The 13,962-nt window shown below is 38.6% G+C and overlaps 1 protein-coding gene across 19 annotated transcripts in view; it reads right to left on the reverse strand.

Moving 5' to 3' along the window:
* Nucleotides 1-13,962, reverse strand: part of KMT2C (lysine methyltransferase 2C) — a 261,336-nt gene that overhangs the window by 151,095 nt on the left and 96,279 nt on the right. For 15 of the 19 annotated variants that reach the window (XR_011463922.1, XM_070368932.1, XM_070368933.1 and 12 more), the window contains 4 exons: nt 11,714-11,855; nt 5,618-5,818; nt 2,324-2,469; nt 1,261-1,370 (listed from right to left, as the gene is read on the reverse strand). Coding sequence is in view for 18 of the 19 variants with exons in the window: in XM_070368932.1 (XP_070225033.1) it covers nt 1,261-1,370; nt 2,324-2,469; nt 5,618-5,818; nt 11,714-11,855 (599 nt within the window). In the remaining variant the exon portion in view is untranslated. The remainder of the gene's footprint in view (nt 1-1,260; nt 1,371-2,323; nt 2,470-5,617; nt 5,819-11,713; nt 11,856-13,962) is intronic. The other 4 variants (XM_070368951.1, XM_070368939.1, XM_070368950.1 and 1 more) reach the window with 1 other exon arrangement.

Here is a 13,962-nt window from a genome sequence, read left to right on the forward strand (position 1 = left end):
GTGAAGGCATATTTTCAGGACAGAATCTCAGAAAGGTCCAAAGATAAGTGCATATATAGTTTGTGAGGCACTACCAACCTTCTCGCCAAGATATGCACCCATTTGCATTCCTGTCAACAGGCATATGAGTGCCCATTTCCCTATGGCCTTATCAAAAATAAGCTGCTACAGTTCAACAACCCAACACCACAAAGTGCCTTTTCACTTTTCTTCACTGCCTTTCCTATAACGCTTCTGCTTCTCACTGTCCAAAAATATTCCAAAACTACTTTTAAGAAGCTCAGGGAAGAACCAGCTCCATGACCTATCACAATGATGACCTGGCCATCAAATATGCTCAGACTATGGAAATCATTACGGGCATTATACTGTTCAAAATGTGGTAATAATGTAAGCCTTTAAATGTAAGGTCACACTTCCAAAACAAACACTCTAACTTGACTAAGTTTAGAGGTGAGAGTTACTCATCCATTTAAATTAGGTCAATTTGATCATCTGAGTAAAGTAAATGTTACAGTAACTGAATAATTACTTAAATCTAAATCCTTGTCTCAACTATGCCTTTGAAAGGTTTATCTGTATTAAATCTGTGTAATTTCTATGGCAAAAAATTCCACTTTTAATATTCCTTTGGAAGGCCTCTTTTCACTTCTCCCAAACATATTTGTCAAAAACCAAGGGGAAATTTTAAGCAGCAAAGCAGTTTTACTTCACAGGGTTTGTTGCTTTATAGATAGAAGGTAAATGCTACATTTATTTTTTGATTGAAAGTCACAGTGAAAGCTCTGAAAGATGGCAGACTGTGTATATGGTATCGCTTTGGGATAGTGCCAGAAAGACAAACCAAACTGCCAACTTGACTGAAAAGAAATTATTTTAATCAATTTTTAAAATAGCAAACAGAACTAGCTCACATTGTGGACTAAAGATGTGTCAAATCCTGTCTCTCCTAATTTAAATCTTCGTCAAAGAGTTTTGTCTTAAAAGTGTAAGATGCCTAAGTACAGTCAGTAATCTCTGTTTCTAAAAATTTTAATTTCTTATTTAAATGTAAATTATTTAAAGATTAGTGTTTATTGCACAACTTAACATACTATATAATCTAGTGGTCTGCACAAACTACTCTTGGATATCAATAATTTCCTATTTTAAGGGTTTTTACATTACAGTAATCATTTAATAAATTTTACAAGTGGATCTTTATGTTGACACAGCAAATGTTATAAAGTTGTGGTTTAAATATGTGTTTCTTGTACTTACTTCTGTGCTCCCTGAGACAACAGCTCTGTCCACGTTCACTAATAACGGTTCTTCCATCTGGCACACCCCCAGTGACCACTCCACACAACGGTGGTGAGCCCAACAAGTGCCTAACATGGTTAAAGTGAAAAGAAGCAAATAAGTAAACATTAAACATACTAACGCTGATAAGTAAAGACGTAAAACCCTTCCGTCGATTCTAACGTGTGAATATACAATGCATCCTATATTTGTGCTTCCACTAAAGCAGCCCTTCTCAAAATGCATCATCTGGGAACTTGTGATAAATGCAAATCTTAGATCACAACCAAGACCTACGAATCAAAACCTCCTGCCACGGTGCCCAGAAAGCTATGCTAGCAAACCCTCCAAGTGATTCTAGTGCACACTGTATTAATGACTGTTTCTTCAAGAAATTAGTTTCTAGTAATTCTATTTAAATATTACTATATTTTTATTTGATATATTTACATAACTATAAAGGAAATTTATTTCTTGCTTTATGACAAACTACATATACCCACTCTTCCACTGCATTCCACACCAATCATCGATAACAGCTCAGTCTTTAAATTCTTTATCACTTGAACAATTACATGCAATTCAACTGCAGAATGAAATTTACTCAAAGCCCCAACAGCACTGAGTCATAAATATGGGCTACTACACTGTATTACAGGACATTCACACGGCTAAGATCTATTATCCTTCACCCCTACTTTAGGAAAACCCAGACTGCTATGGTCCCAAGTTTTCACAGATTCCTTTATAATCTCTCTTTCTGCAATTGTCAGATTTCCATGGCAGTGCTGTCTACACAAGTGAAATGCAAATATTTATAAAAGCATCCACAGCCCAGTTATGGCCCTGTGCAGATGCTAAATAAGTTAAACATAATTAGACAATTTTTTTTTACCTAAGCAGGCATACTTAACGAAGATGTTTTTAACAACAGTGATAATTACTTCTAGATGAATGCTATTTACTATTAAGTTGATAATTGGCTCAAGTTAAAAAGCCTTGCAGAATCAAGAGGTAGCTATTATTGAAGACTGGCTCATACCTGTAGGATCAAATAAGGCTTGGACGTCAATGGCATCAGGAAGGCCAACCAGACTGAGCTCGTCCCACAGTTTACCAGGCTGGTCGTCTGAAGCAGTCTGCGTGCTCACACTGACACGAGTCGCGACACTCTGCTGAGGCCGTTCCCTGGAAAAGAGAACACAAAACAGACATGAAAGTGAGAAAAAGGAGAAAACGGTTTCGCTTCGTAACGACTTAAATATAAGGTATTGCCAAATCAATTTTAATTTATTTTGCATAAACTGCTTATAAAATAACTTCTAGGATATATGTCATTGTTCATAGCATTAATATTAATATAAAACTGGGTAGCTATATTATATATCATGTAAGCAACAACTAAAAAAAAGTCTCCAAATCCATAAGGAAATGTTATAAATCTGTAATTTTTTAATTGATACTCTACTATTCTAGTCAGGAACTGTATGTTGTCATATAAAATGAATATTCCCTTTGGCCTTACTTAAATGCTTAAAAAACATAACATGAGCAAATCAGAAATCTCTAACATGCTTTATGGCAAGGGCTACCAACAACAGAGCCGGCAGTTAAGTTTACAGAAAGAAAGGTTATTTCCCAGGGGAAGGAAAACCCACTACGAAGTGTGACGAGGGAGGCAGGGGGAGGGGAACGTGTCAGCAATCTTGACAGCCGATCTATGCCGCGACGCTACATGTACCCTCCGCTAAGACTTCACCTCATAAACCGCAAGTCAAAAGCAAAACCAAAATAGCTACTGGTGACTTGGGAATAAGGGAAATAGTGTAACAACAGCTAAAAGTTCCTGATAAAAGTGAATGCTGAATAAGATACGCCACAGATGGGAGGTTTCATACTTTGAAAGCCCTAGAACTTCAGATATTCATTGAGATTGGTAAGTAAACAATGACTGTTAATGTGTCTAACAGTAAACACGGGAAATCAAATGGTTGGCACTAAAACTTCAATTTTCTCCTGATATCAAAGTATTCAGCCTGATGATAATTTTGGATTAAGTCACTATTGAATATAGATTATAACTCACTGCACATCTGTCTGCTGGATATTTATCATGATTCCTATTAAGAGAAAATCAGCACAATGACCAGGGAACTAAACTTTTTTATACCTGGAATCATTGAAAGAGAAAAAGTATTAACATTTTTCAGTAAGTACATTTAAATATCAAACCATGTACAAAATAACCAGTATTTTTTATGTGCAGCATTAGAAATGCACAGACTCACTTTTTTTTTTAAAGTTCACCATGCTATGCTAATTCCAAATCTCATTTTTATGAATGCCCACGGTGAACCAAATGAGAACAAACCTTCCTATAAATATGATCGCCCTTCCTGAAAATACACCTTCATTACTAGTCACTGCCAATTTATCAGGAGGAAAAAAAAGAACAACAGTTTGTCTATAACGATGAACGTACTGTTTGAACATATTTTCTTTACACCAGAATTTGATGGGGGCACAGATATAAAAACCAATGGAATGACTAAACATTCTATTACTAACCAGTTCCTAACCAGTAGGTTAGTCAAATTTGACCTTAAGTATTTACAGTCAGTGTGTATGCAGACAATGTGATGCCAACCCTAAGGGTGACAGGAGCCCAGCTTAGGAAAGAGCAGAAACACACATTACCCACCCCCCCAACAAAGTTTAAGTCTAAAACAAACCAAAAAGAGAGGAAATGATTCCTTGATTATATATTCTTATATTTAGTACACTATGAGGGAAAAACTATTTTAAAATCCTGCTTTTCAAATTAAAAAAATTAACTGGCTGTCTATCTGGATTACAACTCATTAGCAACATAAATATTATACATATTTAAAATCATTACCAAGCTAAATGATTTCCAAATTTTGCAAACATGTTTTATTCCTAAGGTCCATTAACTGGCCTGTTATCATCACTTAATAACTTGTTAAACACTTAAGTGCATATAAAGACTTTCACTAAACCAAGGTTATTTTTTACATAATTATCTTTAGCTCATAAAAGTTTTCATTAAAAATTAACTAAGCTTATAAAATAAATAAATGAAACCCAATTGTACTTCCCAGAACAGTTCTTTATTAATTGCCATCATTCAAAGCAGAACATCAGTATATCAGATATAACCTGGTCCAGTCTATTAAATTTACTAATGACTGATGGACTTTGGAAGTTTCCTGGACTTCTGATACAGTTTATTAGAATGTGAGCACTCAGTTGATCACAAAAGGTAAAGCAAGCCACAGCCTTTAAAACATCAAAACTCTAAATACAATACTTCTGAACTTCCTTAAGCTGTTCCACCTTAAATTCTTTTAAAAGAGTTTTTCTTGTTATTGTTTCATTTCCTACTTCTGGTCTTCAAGGCTTTGGCAGCAGTCCAGAAGAAGGAGCCAATCAAATAAGTACAACACAACAATGCCTCAGTACTTAACTCTGGCCACCAGCCAGGCAGGCACTTGGGTGATTACATCATCACCCTCAAGGGCCAGAGCTGGTGAGCCTTCCAAGCTAAATTAATTTTTACACTTTCTCATCAACCACAGAAACTTCTACTCCCTCAACTACTAGAGCCAAGTCCACGTATGAAGATGGCCTTCAAAAAAAACTAAAACATATAAAAAAAAATTTAACTCCAAAAATAAACATATTAAGATAGGAGTTTTAGGGAACTAAAACATCCATGAATATAGACATACATGTATGATTATACAAACAGTAAATGTTTTTTAATTACATTTGATTTATAACTATATACATATATGTAAATTCTTTGATTTAAAAAAGATCTTTAACTTTAGAAAGGGTAGCTGTATTATAGTGTAAGTGTTTATAGGATGGTTCACCATTCTCTAAAGCGTAAACACAAATAAATAAATGACACTTAAAGGACAAGACTAGTAAAAACCACTTTGGTTTTGCTATTCTGTTATGTTATATTCTTACAAACTATTTAAAACATTTAGAAAAAGGAAAGAAAGATCTCATTAATTCTTAAAAATTGTCATTCCATTTATATGAATCCCCTCTAGGCTTATATTATGTTCTTTAAAGTTTTCTTCTTTTTTGTTAATATACAACTAAATGTTTTTTTAAATAAAGAAAATTTTGAGAAAATGAATGTTTGCTGGGTTAATGGTGAGTCATAAAGCATTGTATGGACGTTGGAAACACAAGAAATCATTTGGTAACAATCCCATTCATACAGTCTTAAACATTTCAATGAAAATAAACTATATATAGTCTTACTGCATTTGACCCATTTATATTCCAAATCGCTTACTTTCTCTGTCCTCTTTGTTTTCGTGGTGCCGAGTTTTGTGTTTTCTCACAAGTTCCGTTGCTGTTGTCATCAACATCTTTCTTGTTAGAAGGCTGATTTTTCCATGGCAAAATAAACCCAGGCGTTACTCTAAATTGTTTTAAGTCTCCTTGTCCTAAGGAACTTTTTTCACCACAGTAACAAAAAGCGCAGAGCTGTTCACTGGCAAAATGAAAAGGAAGAAAGACAGAGAAGTAGTTTTATTTAATGATTTCAAGTTCCAGACAACTGCAGAAATACTTGTGCTTTAAAATTAAATACTATCTTTAGTGCAAGCTAAGTGTTTAAATCTATAGTAATTATACATTTATAATTCTATTTTTCTACAGCATGATTTTTAGAAATAGTAAATATACCAAAATATTATATTTTGTACTTAGAAAAACAATTTTCCTTTAAATTTGACTCCAAAAAAAAAATCAAAGTATTAAAAAGGAATAAAGTAAAAGCTAAGGTTGGACAAGAGGGTATGGTTTAATGGCCATTCAATTATATCCCAGCTGTGTAAAGCAAGGGGTAACCAAATTTTATTTAACCAGATGGAACACACACACAGAGATACACAAATACAAATGTAAGCGGGCTAAGGAGCAGTTAGTGGTGGAGGGGAGGAAGGGGTGCACAGGGTCTGAGCGCAGTGGGAACCGGATGAACCTGGAGTGGTGAGGCCTTTCATTTGCTACACTGTAACCAAGGCAGGGATGGGACATCACACACTGATCAAAACTCAGGACTATGTAAGGCAAGAATGAACACTACTGCAGCTGTGAACTGTAATACTAAGATCAATACTGGCTTATCAGTTGTAACAAAGATACCACACTAACGCAACATGCTGACAACAGGGGAAACGGAGGCACAGGAGGGTTGGGAATGGGGACTCTGCCATCCGCTTAATTTTTCTGTAAACCTGAAGTTGTTCTAAACAATAAAATCTATTATTTTTTTTTTAAAGAGACCACTTTAAAAGCTAAAGGACAAAAAAAAACAATATATATTTATGGAAAATATACTTAGTAAGGGATCTTAGGAACAAAACAGGATGAAAAAGAACCACTCCTCTTGGATGTATTTTCTCTTCACAACATATGCATGGCTGCTGCCCTCAACTCTTTCTTCTCAAGTATTGAAGTTCCCACCATCACCTCTGTGGTCTCTACCCCAGTCTTGCATTAACAGGGGATAGGAATTATCTACAATCTTTTCAGATAATGTTTAACAGAAGTTAAATTCATAGTGGACCTCTCGACAAACTGCCTTTTTAAAAAAAAAACAAGTTACCTATTTTAAGTTTTTCCAATATTATCTATTTCCATTTTGTAATAAATGTGCTGCCTATTGATACACACACACACACACACACACACACACAATTACATGTAGTCTATTTTCAGAAAAATAAAGTCCAATGTGGGAAAAGTGTTCTTCTTGCCTCAAGGATGCTATCCACCAATATCCTTAGCCAGTATTTTATTAATTTTTAAGTTTTCTTATTTATAATTTTCTTTAAGCTATTAAAATTTACGTTTTCTTCAGCATACCCTGTTTCTGGTTTGTTTCGTCCTCTAGAAACATTACCTATGAGGAGCAACAATCAGATGGACATCAACATCAACTGACTAGGAAATGGAGCAATACTTTTAAAGCATTAATACTAACAAAGAATAGTTTAACCTTCAATTTATATCCAAAACTATCGCTCAAATGTGACGGTATATTGAAATTATTCCCAAGTCTCTGTTCAGTTCAGTTCAGTCGCTTAGTCATGTCCAACTCTTTGCAACCCCATGAACCGCAGCACGCCAGGCCTCCCTGTCCATCACCAACTCCTGGAGTTCACCCAAACCCATGTCCATCGAGTTGGTGATGCCATCCAACCATCTCATCTCCGTCTATCTCATCCTCATTCTTCTCCTCCTGCCCTCAATCTTTCCCAGCATCAGGGTCTTTTCAAATGAGTCAGCTTTTCGCATCAGGTGGCCAAAGTAATTGGAGTTTTAGCTTCAACATCAGTCCTTCCAATGAACACCCAGGACTGATCTTCTTTAAAATTGACTGGTTGGATCTCCTTGCAGTCCAAGGGACCCTCTAGAGTCTTCTCCAACACCACAGTTCAAAAGCATCAATTCTTCAGCACTCAGCTTTCTTTATAGTACAACTCTCACATCCATACATGACCACTGGAAAAAGCACAGCCTTGACTAGACAGACCTTTGTTGGCAAAGTAATGTCTCTGCTTTTTAATATGCTGTCTAGGTTGGTAATAACTTTCCTTTCAAGGAGTAAGCGTCTTTTAATTTCATGAGTACAATCACTGACCTCAGAAATTTCACCACACAACAGACCCACAACAAAAATATTTTTAGAGAAATATTCAAATTATTAAAGAAATAGGAAATGTTACAAGAGATGCAGGATATAAAGATGGAAAACCCAGAGTAATTTATTGCTAAGTTTAAAGGATGCGCAAGGGAAATTCCTGGCTTCTGCTCTGGAGGTGGAAAGTCACGGAGAGCTCTGGCCCCATGGTCACAACATACAAATTCACTTTTCTTGAACATTTCTGATTACAGGAGTCACAGAGCAGCCAATTCACCTTCAACTGAACGAAAGGTGCTTCCAAGAAGACAGGAGACACAAGCACTTGCTTAACCTGAGGAAGAGGCCCCCGACATCGTATAAGCAGGCTTATGAATTCAGTGACAATTTTATAAACTGCTCCAGGCCAAGAGGAGGCGGTATGAGACTACACAGCATCTGGGACTTGCAGACACATGGGGAATTATAGCCCAATCACCAGCTTCTCTCCGCACCCCTCCCCAGGGGCTCAGGGCCACCACTGGGGCCTGGGGAAGAGCCCTGGGAACACACCAGTCACAGGACAAGCCTGGGGGCAGAAGCGCAGCAACTTGGGGAGGAAGACACAGAGACCCAGCCAGATCTTCCTCCTCCACTTTCCCAGGGAGAACAAAAGCCAAGGACTGGCAGAGAGAGAGAGAAAAAGTTTCCACCTGCAAAGCTCAAGACCAGTTGTAGATGAAGGAATGGTGGGGGGCGGTGGCGCGGGCTGTGTGGAGCGGGCCTCCATCATGGAGGAGGGGCAAGGCTCCATCCTAGACCCAGGCCAGGCCAGGTCTCCAATAGGCCCCCCCGGACACAGAGACACAGTGTTCACCTGTGAGCAAAGGTGAATCAGAACAAGAAATGGCCTGCCAATCCAATCCACACCATGAGTTGGAATGCAAAATAGTACAGCTACACTGAAAAATACTTCAGCATTTTTAAAAAATTACTTCTCTCTTAGGTATTCAGCTAAATGTAATAAAAACGCTATGGTTCACACCAAAACCTGCAAGTGAATATTTATCCCAATTTTATTCCTAACTGTCCCAAAGTAGAAGCTACCCAAATATCCCTTAACCGGGAAATGATAAACTGCAGCAGGCACCATAAAACAGAAGCCACCTCAGCAATAAAAAGGAAAACAGCTACTGACATATGCAACCACACAGGTGACTCTCCGAAGCATAATGCCAAGTTAAAAGGCCAGAATCAAAAGGACACATGATTCACAATTCTGTTCACATGATGTTATTGCAAAGGCAAAACTACCGGGTCAGAAAATAGGTAAGTGACTGCCTCGGGCAGAAGATGGGGTCAGGGGTGACCGCAAATGAGCCTGGGAGAATTTTTCAGGATGACGGAACTGTTCTTTACCTTTGTGGTAGTGATTATATGACAGTATGCAACTGTCAAAACCCACTAAACGGATGAATTTTACTGTATATAAACTAAACCTGAGTTTTTAAAAATAAGCAAAAGGTTGGGGGCCCAACCAAGAAAACAGAAATAGGATGTATTTAAATCACTAGAAAATGAAATGCTAGATGATCAATGCAAAGAGATAAAGCATTTATACTGCTAAATCTAAGAAATCAATTAGGACTATAAATCTGAACTTCAAAATGAAATTCATAAAGAAACATGGTCAAAGCTATGGTTTTTCCAGTAGTTAGGTACAGATGTGAGAGCCGGAGCGTAGAGAAGGCTGAGCGCCAAAGAATTGATGCTTCTGAACTGTGGTGTTGGAGAAGACTCTTGAGAGTTCCTTGGACAGCAAGGAGATCCAACCAGTCCATCCTAAAGGAAATCAACCCTGAATATTCACTGGAAGAACTGATGCTGAAGCTGAAGCTCCAATACTTTGCCCACCTGATGCGAAGAGTTGACTCACTGGAATAGACCGTGATGCTGGGAAAGACTGAAGGCAAGAGGAGAAGGGGACAGCAAAGGATGAGATGGTTGGATGGCATCACCGACTCAATGGACTAGAGTTTGAGAAATCTCAGGGAGACGGTGAAGGTGAGGGAAGCCTGGCATGGTGCAATTCATGGGATCGCAAGGAGTCAGACATAATTTAGCGACTGGACAACAACAACAACAACAGGAGTCTTGGGAATTCCCTGGAGTGTAGTGGTTAGGACTCCGCACTTTCACTGCTGGGCTGGGGGTCTGATCCCTGGTCAGGGAACTAAGATCTTGCATGCCTCAGGGTGTGGCCAAGGGGGGAAGAAATATGAGCCTTCAGGGATATCATCTTAAAAACAAAATATAATATGCAACCAATAGAAAAAAATTACCAATGCAATAAAAAGCAGAAAAAGAGGAGAAAAGTATTGGTTTCACAGAGCTCACATAAAAGGGGGACAATAATCAAATGAACTGCTGGGAAATAAAAAGTGTAACAAAGGGAAATAAAGCGGAAACACTGGATAAATGCAGTGCAGACTGTTTATTTTTTATCTTTCATTTTGAAAATTTTCAAACCTTCTCCAAGATGTAGAACATGGCAGGGATTTGAAATTTTTAGCATTATTAAAATATTTAATGTAAACAGAAGAGATGGCCATTAGAGACAGTTTGAGGGAAACTTGACTTATGTTTTAGAACGATCATTTCTGCAACTGCACTAAGAACAATCTGGACTGGGGAAAGCAAACAGAAGTGGCGAAACCATCTAAAAGGCAACTGCTCTCTCCTAAGGGTAACAGGGACTGGAACCAAGAATGGCAGGAAGTTAGGACGCTGAGTACTTGTCTGCGACATCTTCTAAAGTCGAGCTACAAAATTTAGGGTGTGAGGTATGAGAAAAGACAGACATCAAGGATTAACTCAAAAGGTTTTGGCCTAAACAACTGGATAAATATTGGTAATATTTATTGAAATGAAGAAATCCTGGGAAGAAGATTTGGGGTAGGCATAGGGTTAAGAATCAAGAGTGGTTCTGGACATGTTACGGGTGCAATATCTAGCATACTTCCAAATAGTGATGTCAGGCAGAGAGATGGACAGCGTTCATCTGAAGTCCAGAGTTCAGAGAAAGGGCGGCCCTGGAAATACAAAGGTGTGTTCATCAGCACACAGACAGGACCTAGCTATCAGACTGAATAGAAGTGAACACGTTGAGGACTTCAACCTGAGGACTCCACCGTTACAAAGTTGGGGGGGTCTCCACAGAAGCCAGCAAAGACAAAATGAGAAGGGAGATGTGCTGAGAACAAAAGACAGAAAATGTTTCAAGGAGATGGGAATAGTCAACCAATAGATGGTTTCAGTTTTATTCATGTGTTCCAAGAAAGATCTAAAAACTAAAAAGACTCCAAAGCTAAAATATACACAGAGGTTATAACATCCTATATTTCTTTTTAAAAAAAAATGAGAGAGGGTAAAGAACAAGAGTATAAGCTTACGTTTACAAGTAAATAAGAAAATCAGTCCTTATGCTTAGAGTTTAGACTTTTTTCCTCATCTAGGAGCTGCACACTGGAAACACCCTGCTCTGGTCTGAGGGGAGCAGAGTCACAGGCCAGACCATGGCTCTGTCCTATAGCCACGCAAGCCCCAGACACGCTCCACCCAGGGACACACAGAGCTACCAGCTCTCAAATCCCACCCAGGTCTGCGTCCTAAGCTTGCACTCTCTGCAATTCCTCTTGGTCAACTCACTGCCCTTCTTCCTATCACTAATCTCTGACCCAGCTGCATTCCTTCTCGAACCTGATTTTGGCTTCCACACCAACAGAGACCAGGGAGCTTGCGGATTCCTCAGACACAGAACGCTGAAGGGCTGGGACCGGCTGCTTGCTGCTGTCCACTTCTGCTTCAGCATCCTCTTCTGCTGATTGTTCTTTGATTTCTGCTTAACAGTAAAACAAGAGAATATCAAAGTCACTTTGCATTACATCACTCTTTGATGAATTTATCTATAATGCAGATAGCACAAAGGAAAAATAACAACAAATGACAATACATAACGAACACAGGAAAAACTTTTGTATTTGTTGTTCAGCTGCTAAGTTGTGTCCGACTCTTTGCGACCCCATGGACTGCAGCACGTCAGGCTACATATAATCAAAATAATGTAAAACAGCATAGCTTTCCAAATTGCCGCTGACTTAAGTTTCGATCTTAGTAAAATCTGTTAAGAGCTGTTAAGAATTTTCAGGATTACAGCAAGTCCTCCACAAAACAAACATACTTTAAGGTGACTCGTAAAAAAATTTCTTCATAATTTATGAATTGAAATTACCATTAATTTAAAACAATCATGACACAGTCTCTAATTGTCAGCCATTCTAGGAGCAAAATGACTAAAAATGACACACCTTAACTCCACTGCCTTTTTCAGTTATGCTCAAGACTCCCACCCCGAACACTACACATACCTTCTTAGGAGGCAATCTAACTCTGAGAGCATTTTCAAACACCATTACCCCTAATATCGTTCTTCTCTTTAAGTAAAATGATACATCCACACTGTCTCCCACACTGTACTGTTAGATGTCAACAGGCACAATTCCTCCACCAGCGCTCCTAATAAAATCCCATGCTCTTGGCGCCATCTTTCTTTCCTGACGTGAAATTTACCTGTTACAGCTTTCTGCACAACTATCCGCAAACCAAAAAAAAGAAAAACAGCGTACAGCAGTCTCAGCGCCCCGTCCCTCCTCCTCTGGAGGGGCTGCCCTGCACCACCTTCCCCCTCGATGGGCATTCCCACACAGCACCCGTCCCCCTGCCATGCAGAGTTCCCTCCACCTCCGCTGGCGGCAAGAGAGCAACCAACCCAGGATCCGCTCAACATTCTGGAAATGCAGGGGCATCAGGGATCACTACCAGCTTGGAGCCCTCTTCTCAAGCACCAGTTCCACCAACTACTAACCAGGCAGCTTGACGTAGAAGTCGCCTCTCTCAGCCTCCATGTGCTCCCCGAAACGTTAGAAAACCGCCTGTATCTCATGAGGCTGTTAACAAAGATAAAACGGTCTAATACCTGTCGCTTCAGCTGGTTTGAGGCCTCCAAATGTGAGTACAGCTCTCCATATGTCCTTTATATATTCATCTTTGAAGAGCGTAATTATTATCCAGGTTTCAACAATCTCCTGTCTTCCTGAATTTTAAATCAGTATCTCTAGCCCTAACTCCTCTCCTGAGCTCCAGACCTCACTTTTGCTGCATACAAGGCACATCCAGCAGCTTTAACATCCACTTAGATATCAAATTTGATTTCCTGCCTCTCAGATCACCACTTCACTAGGACTTCCCTATCAAAGTCTTCTAGATTCAAAATGAATTCTAGGAAGCTATTCCGACAAACACTTTCCCTGGTGCCTCAGACAGTAAAGCGTCTGTCTGCCTACAATGCAGGCGACCAGAGTTCAATCCCTGGGTTGGCAAGATCCCCTGGAGAAGGCAATGGCAACCCACTCCAAGACTCTTGCCTGGAAAATCCCATGGACAGAGGAGCCTGGTAGGCTACAGTCCACGGGGTCGAGAAGAATCAGACATGACTAAGCGACTTCACTTTCACTTTCATTCTGACAAATAATTTTGAGAACTAGCAATTTGTTTAGTTAGACTGTAAATCCTGTCAAATAATTAATGATGAAATGAGGCATCAGAGATGATTTTGACTTTCCTATTTAAAATAATGGTTCTTTTTCAAGTTGAAACAGAAAAGCTGACCATAAATTAAGTGCTTGTGGATCCTATTAATCATAGTGTCTGTCCTATCTACCCCAGCCACAAAACTGGTACAGAATCAAATATACAAATACAAAATACATTTGTATCAAAGAAGGATTACAAAAAGTTCTGCAGTTTTTAGTATATAAAAATGTTAAATTTCTGTATAACAAAGGACTCCATGAACAAAATTTTAAAATATATCACAGATGGAAAGAAAACACATGTGATTTGCATCCCCCAGAAGATATTCAAGTCCAGAATATGTAAAGAACTCCACA

Source organism: Bos mutus, chromosome 4 (assembly GCF_027580195.1).
Source record: "Bos mutus isolate GX-2022 chromosome 4, NWIPB_WYAK_1.1, whole genome shotgun sequence".
NCBI classification, from domain to species: domain Eukaryota; kingdom Metazoa; phylum Chordata; class Mammalia; order Artiodactyla; family Bovidae; genus Bos; species Bos mutus.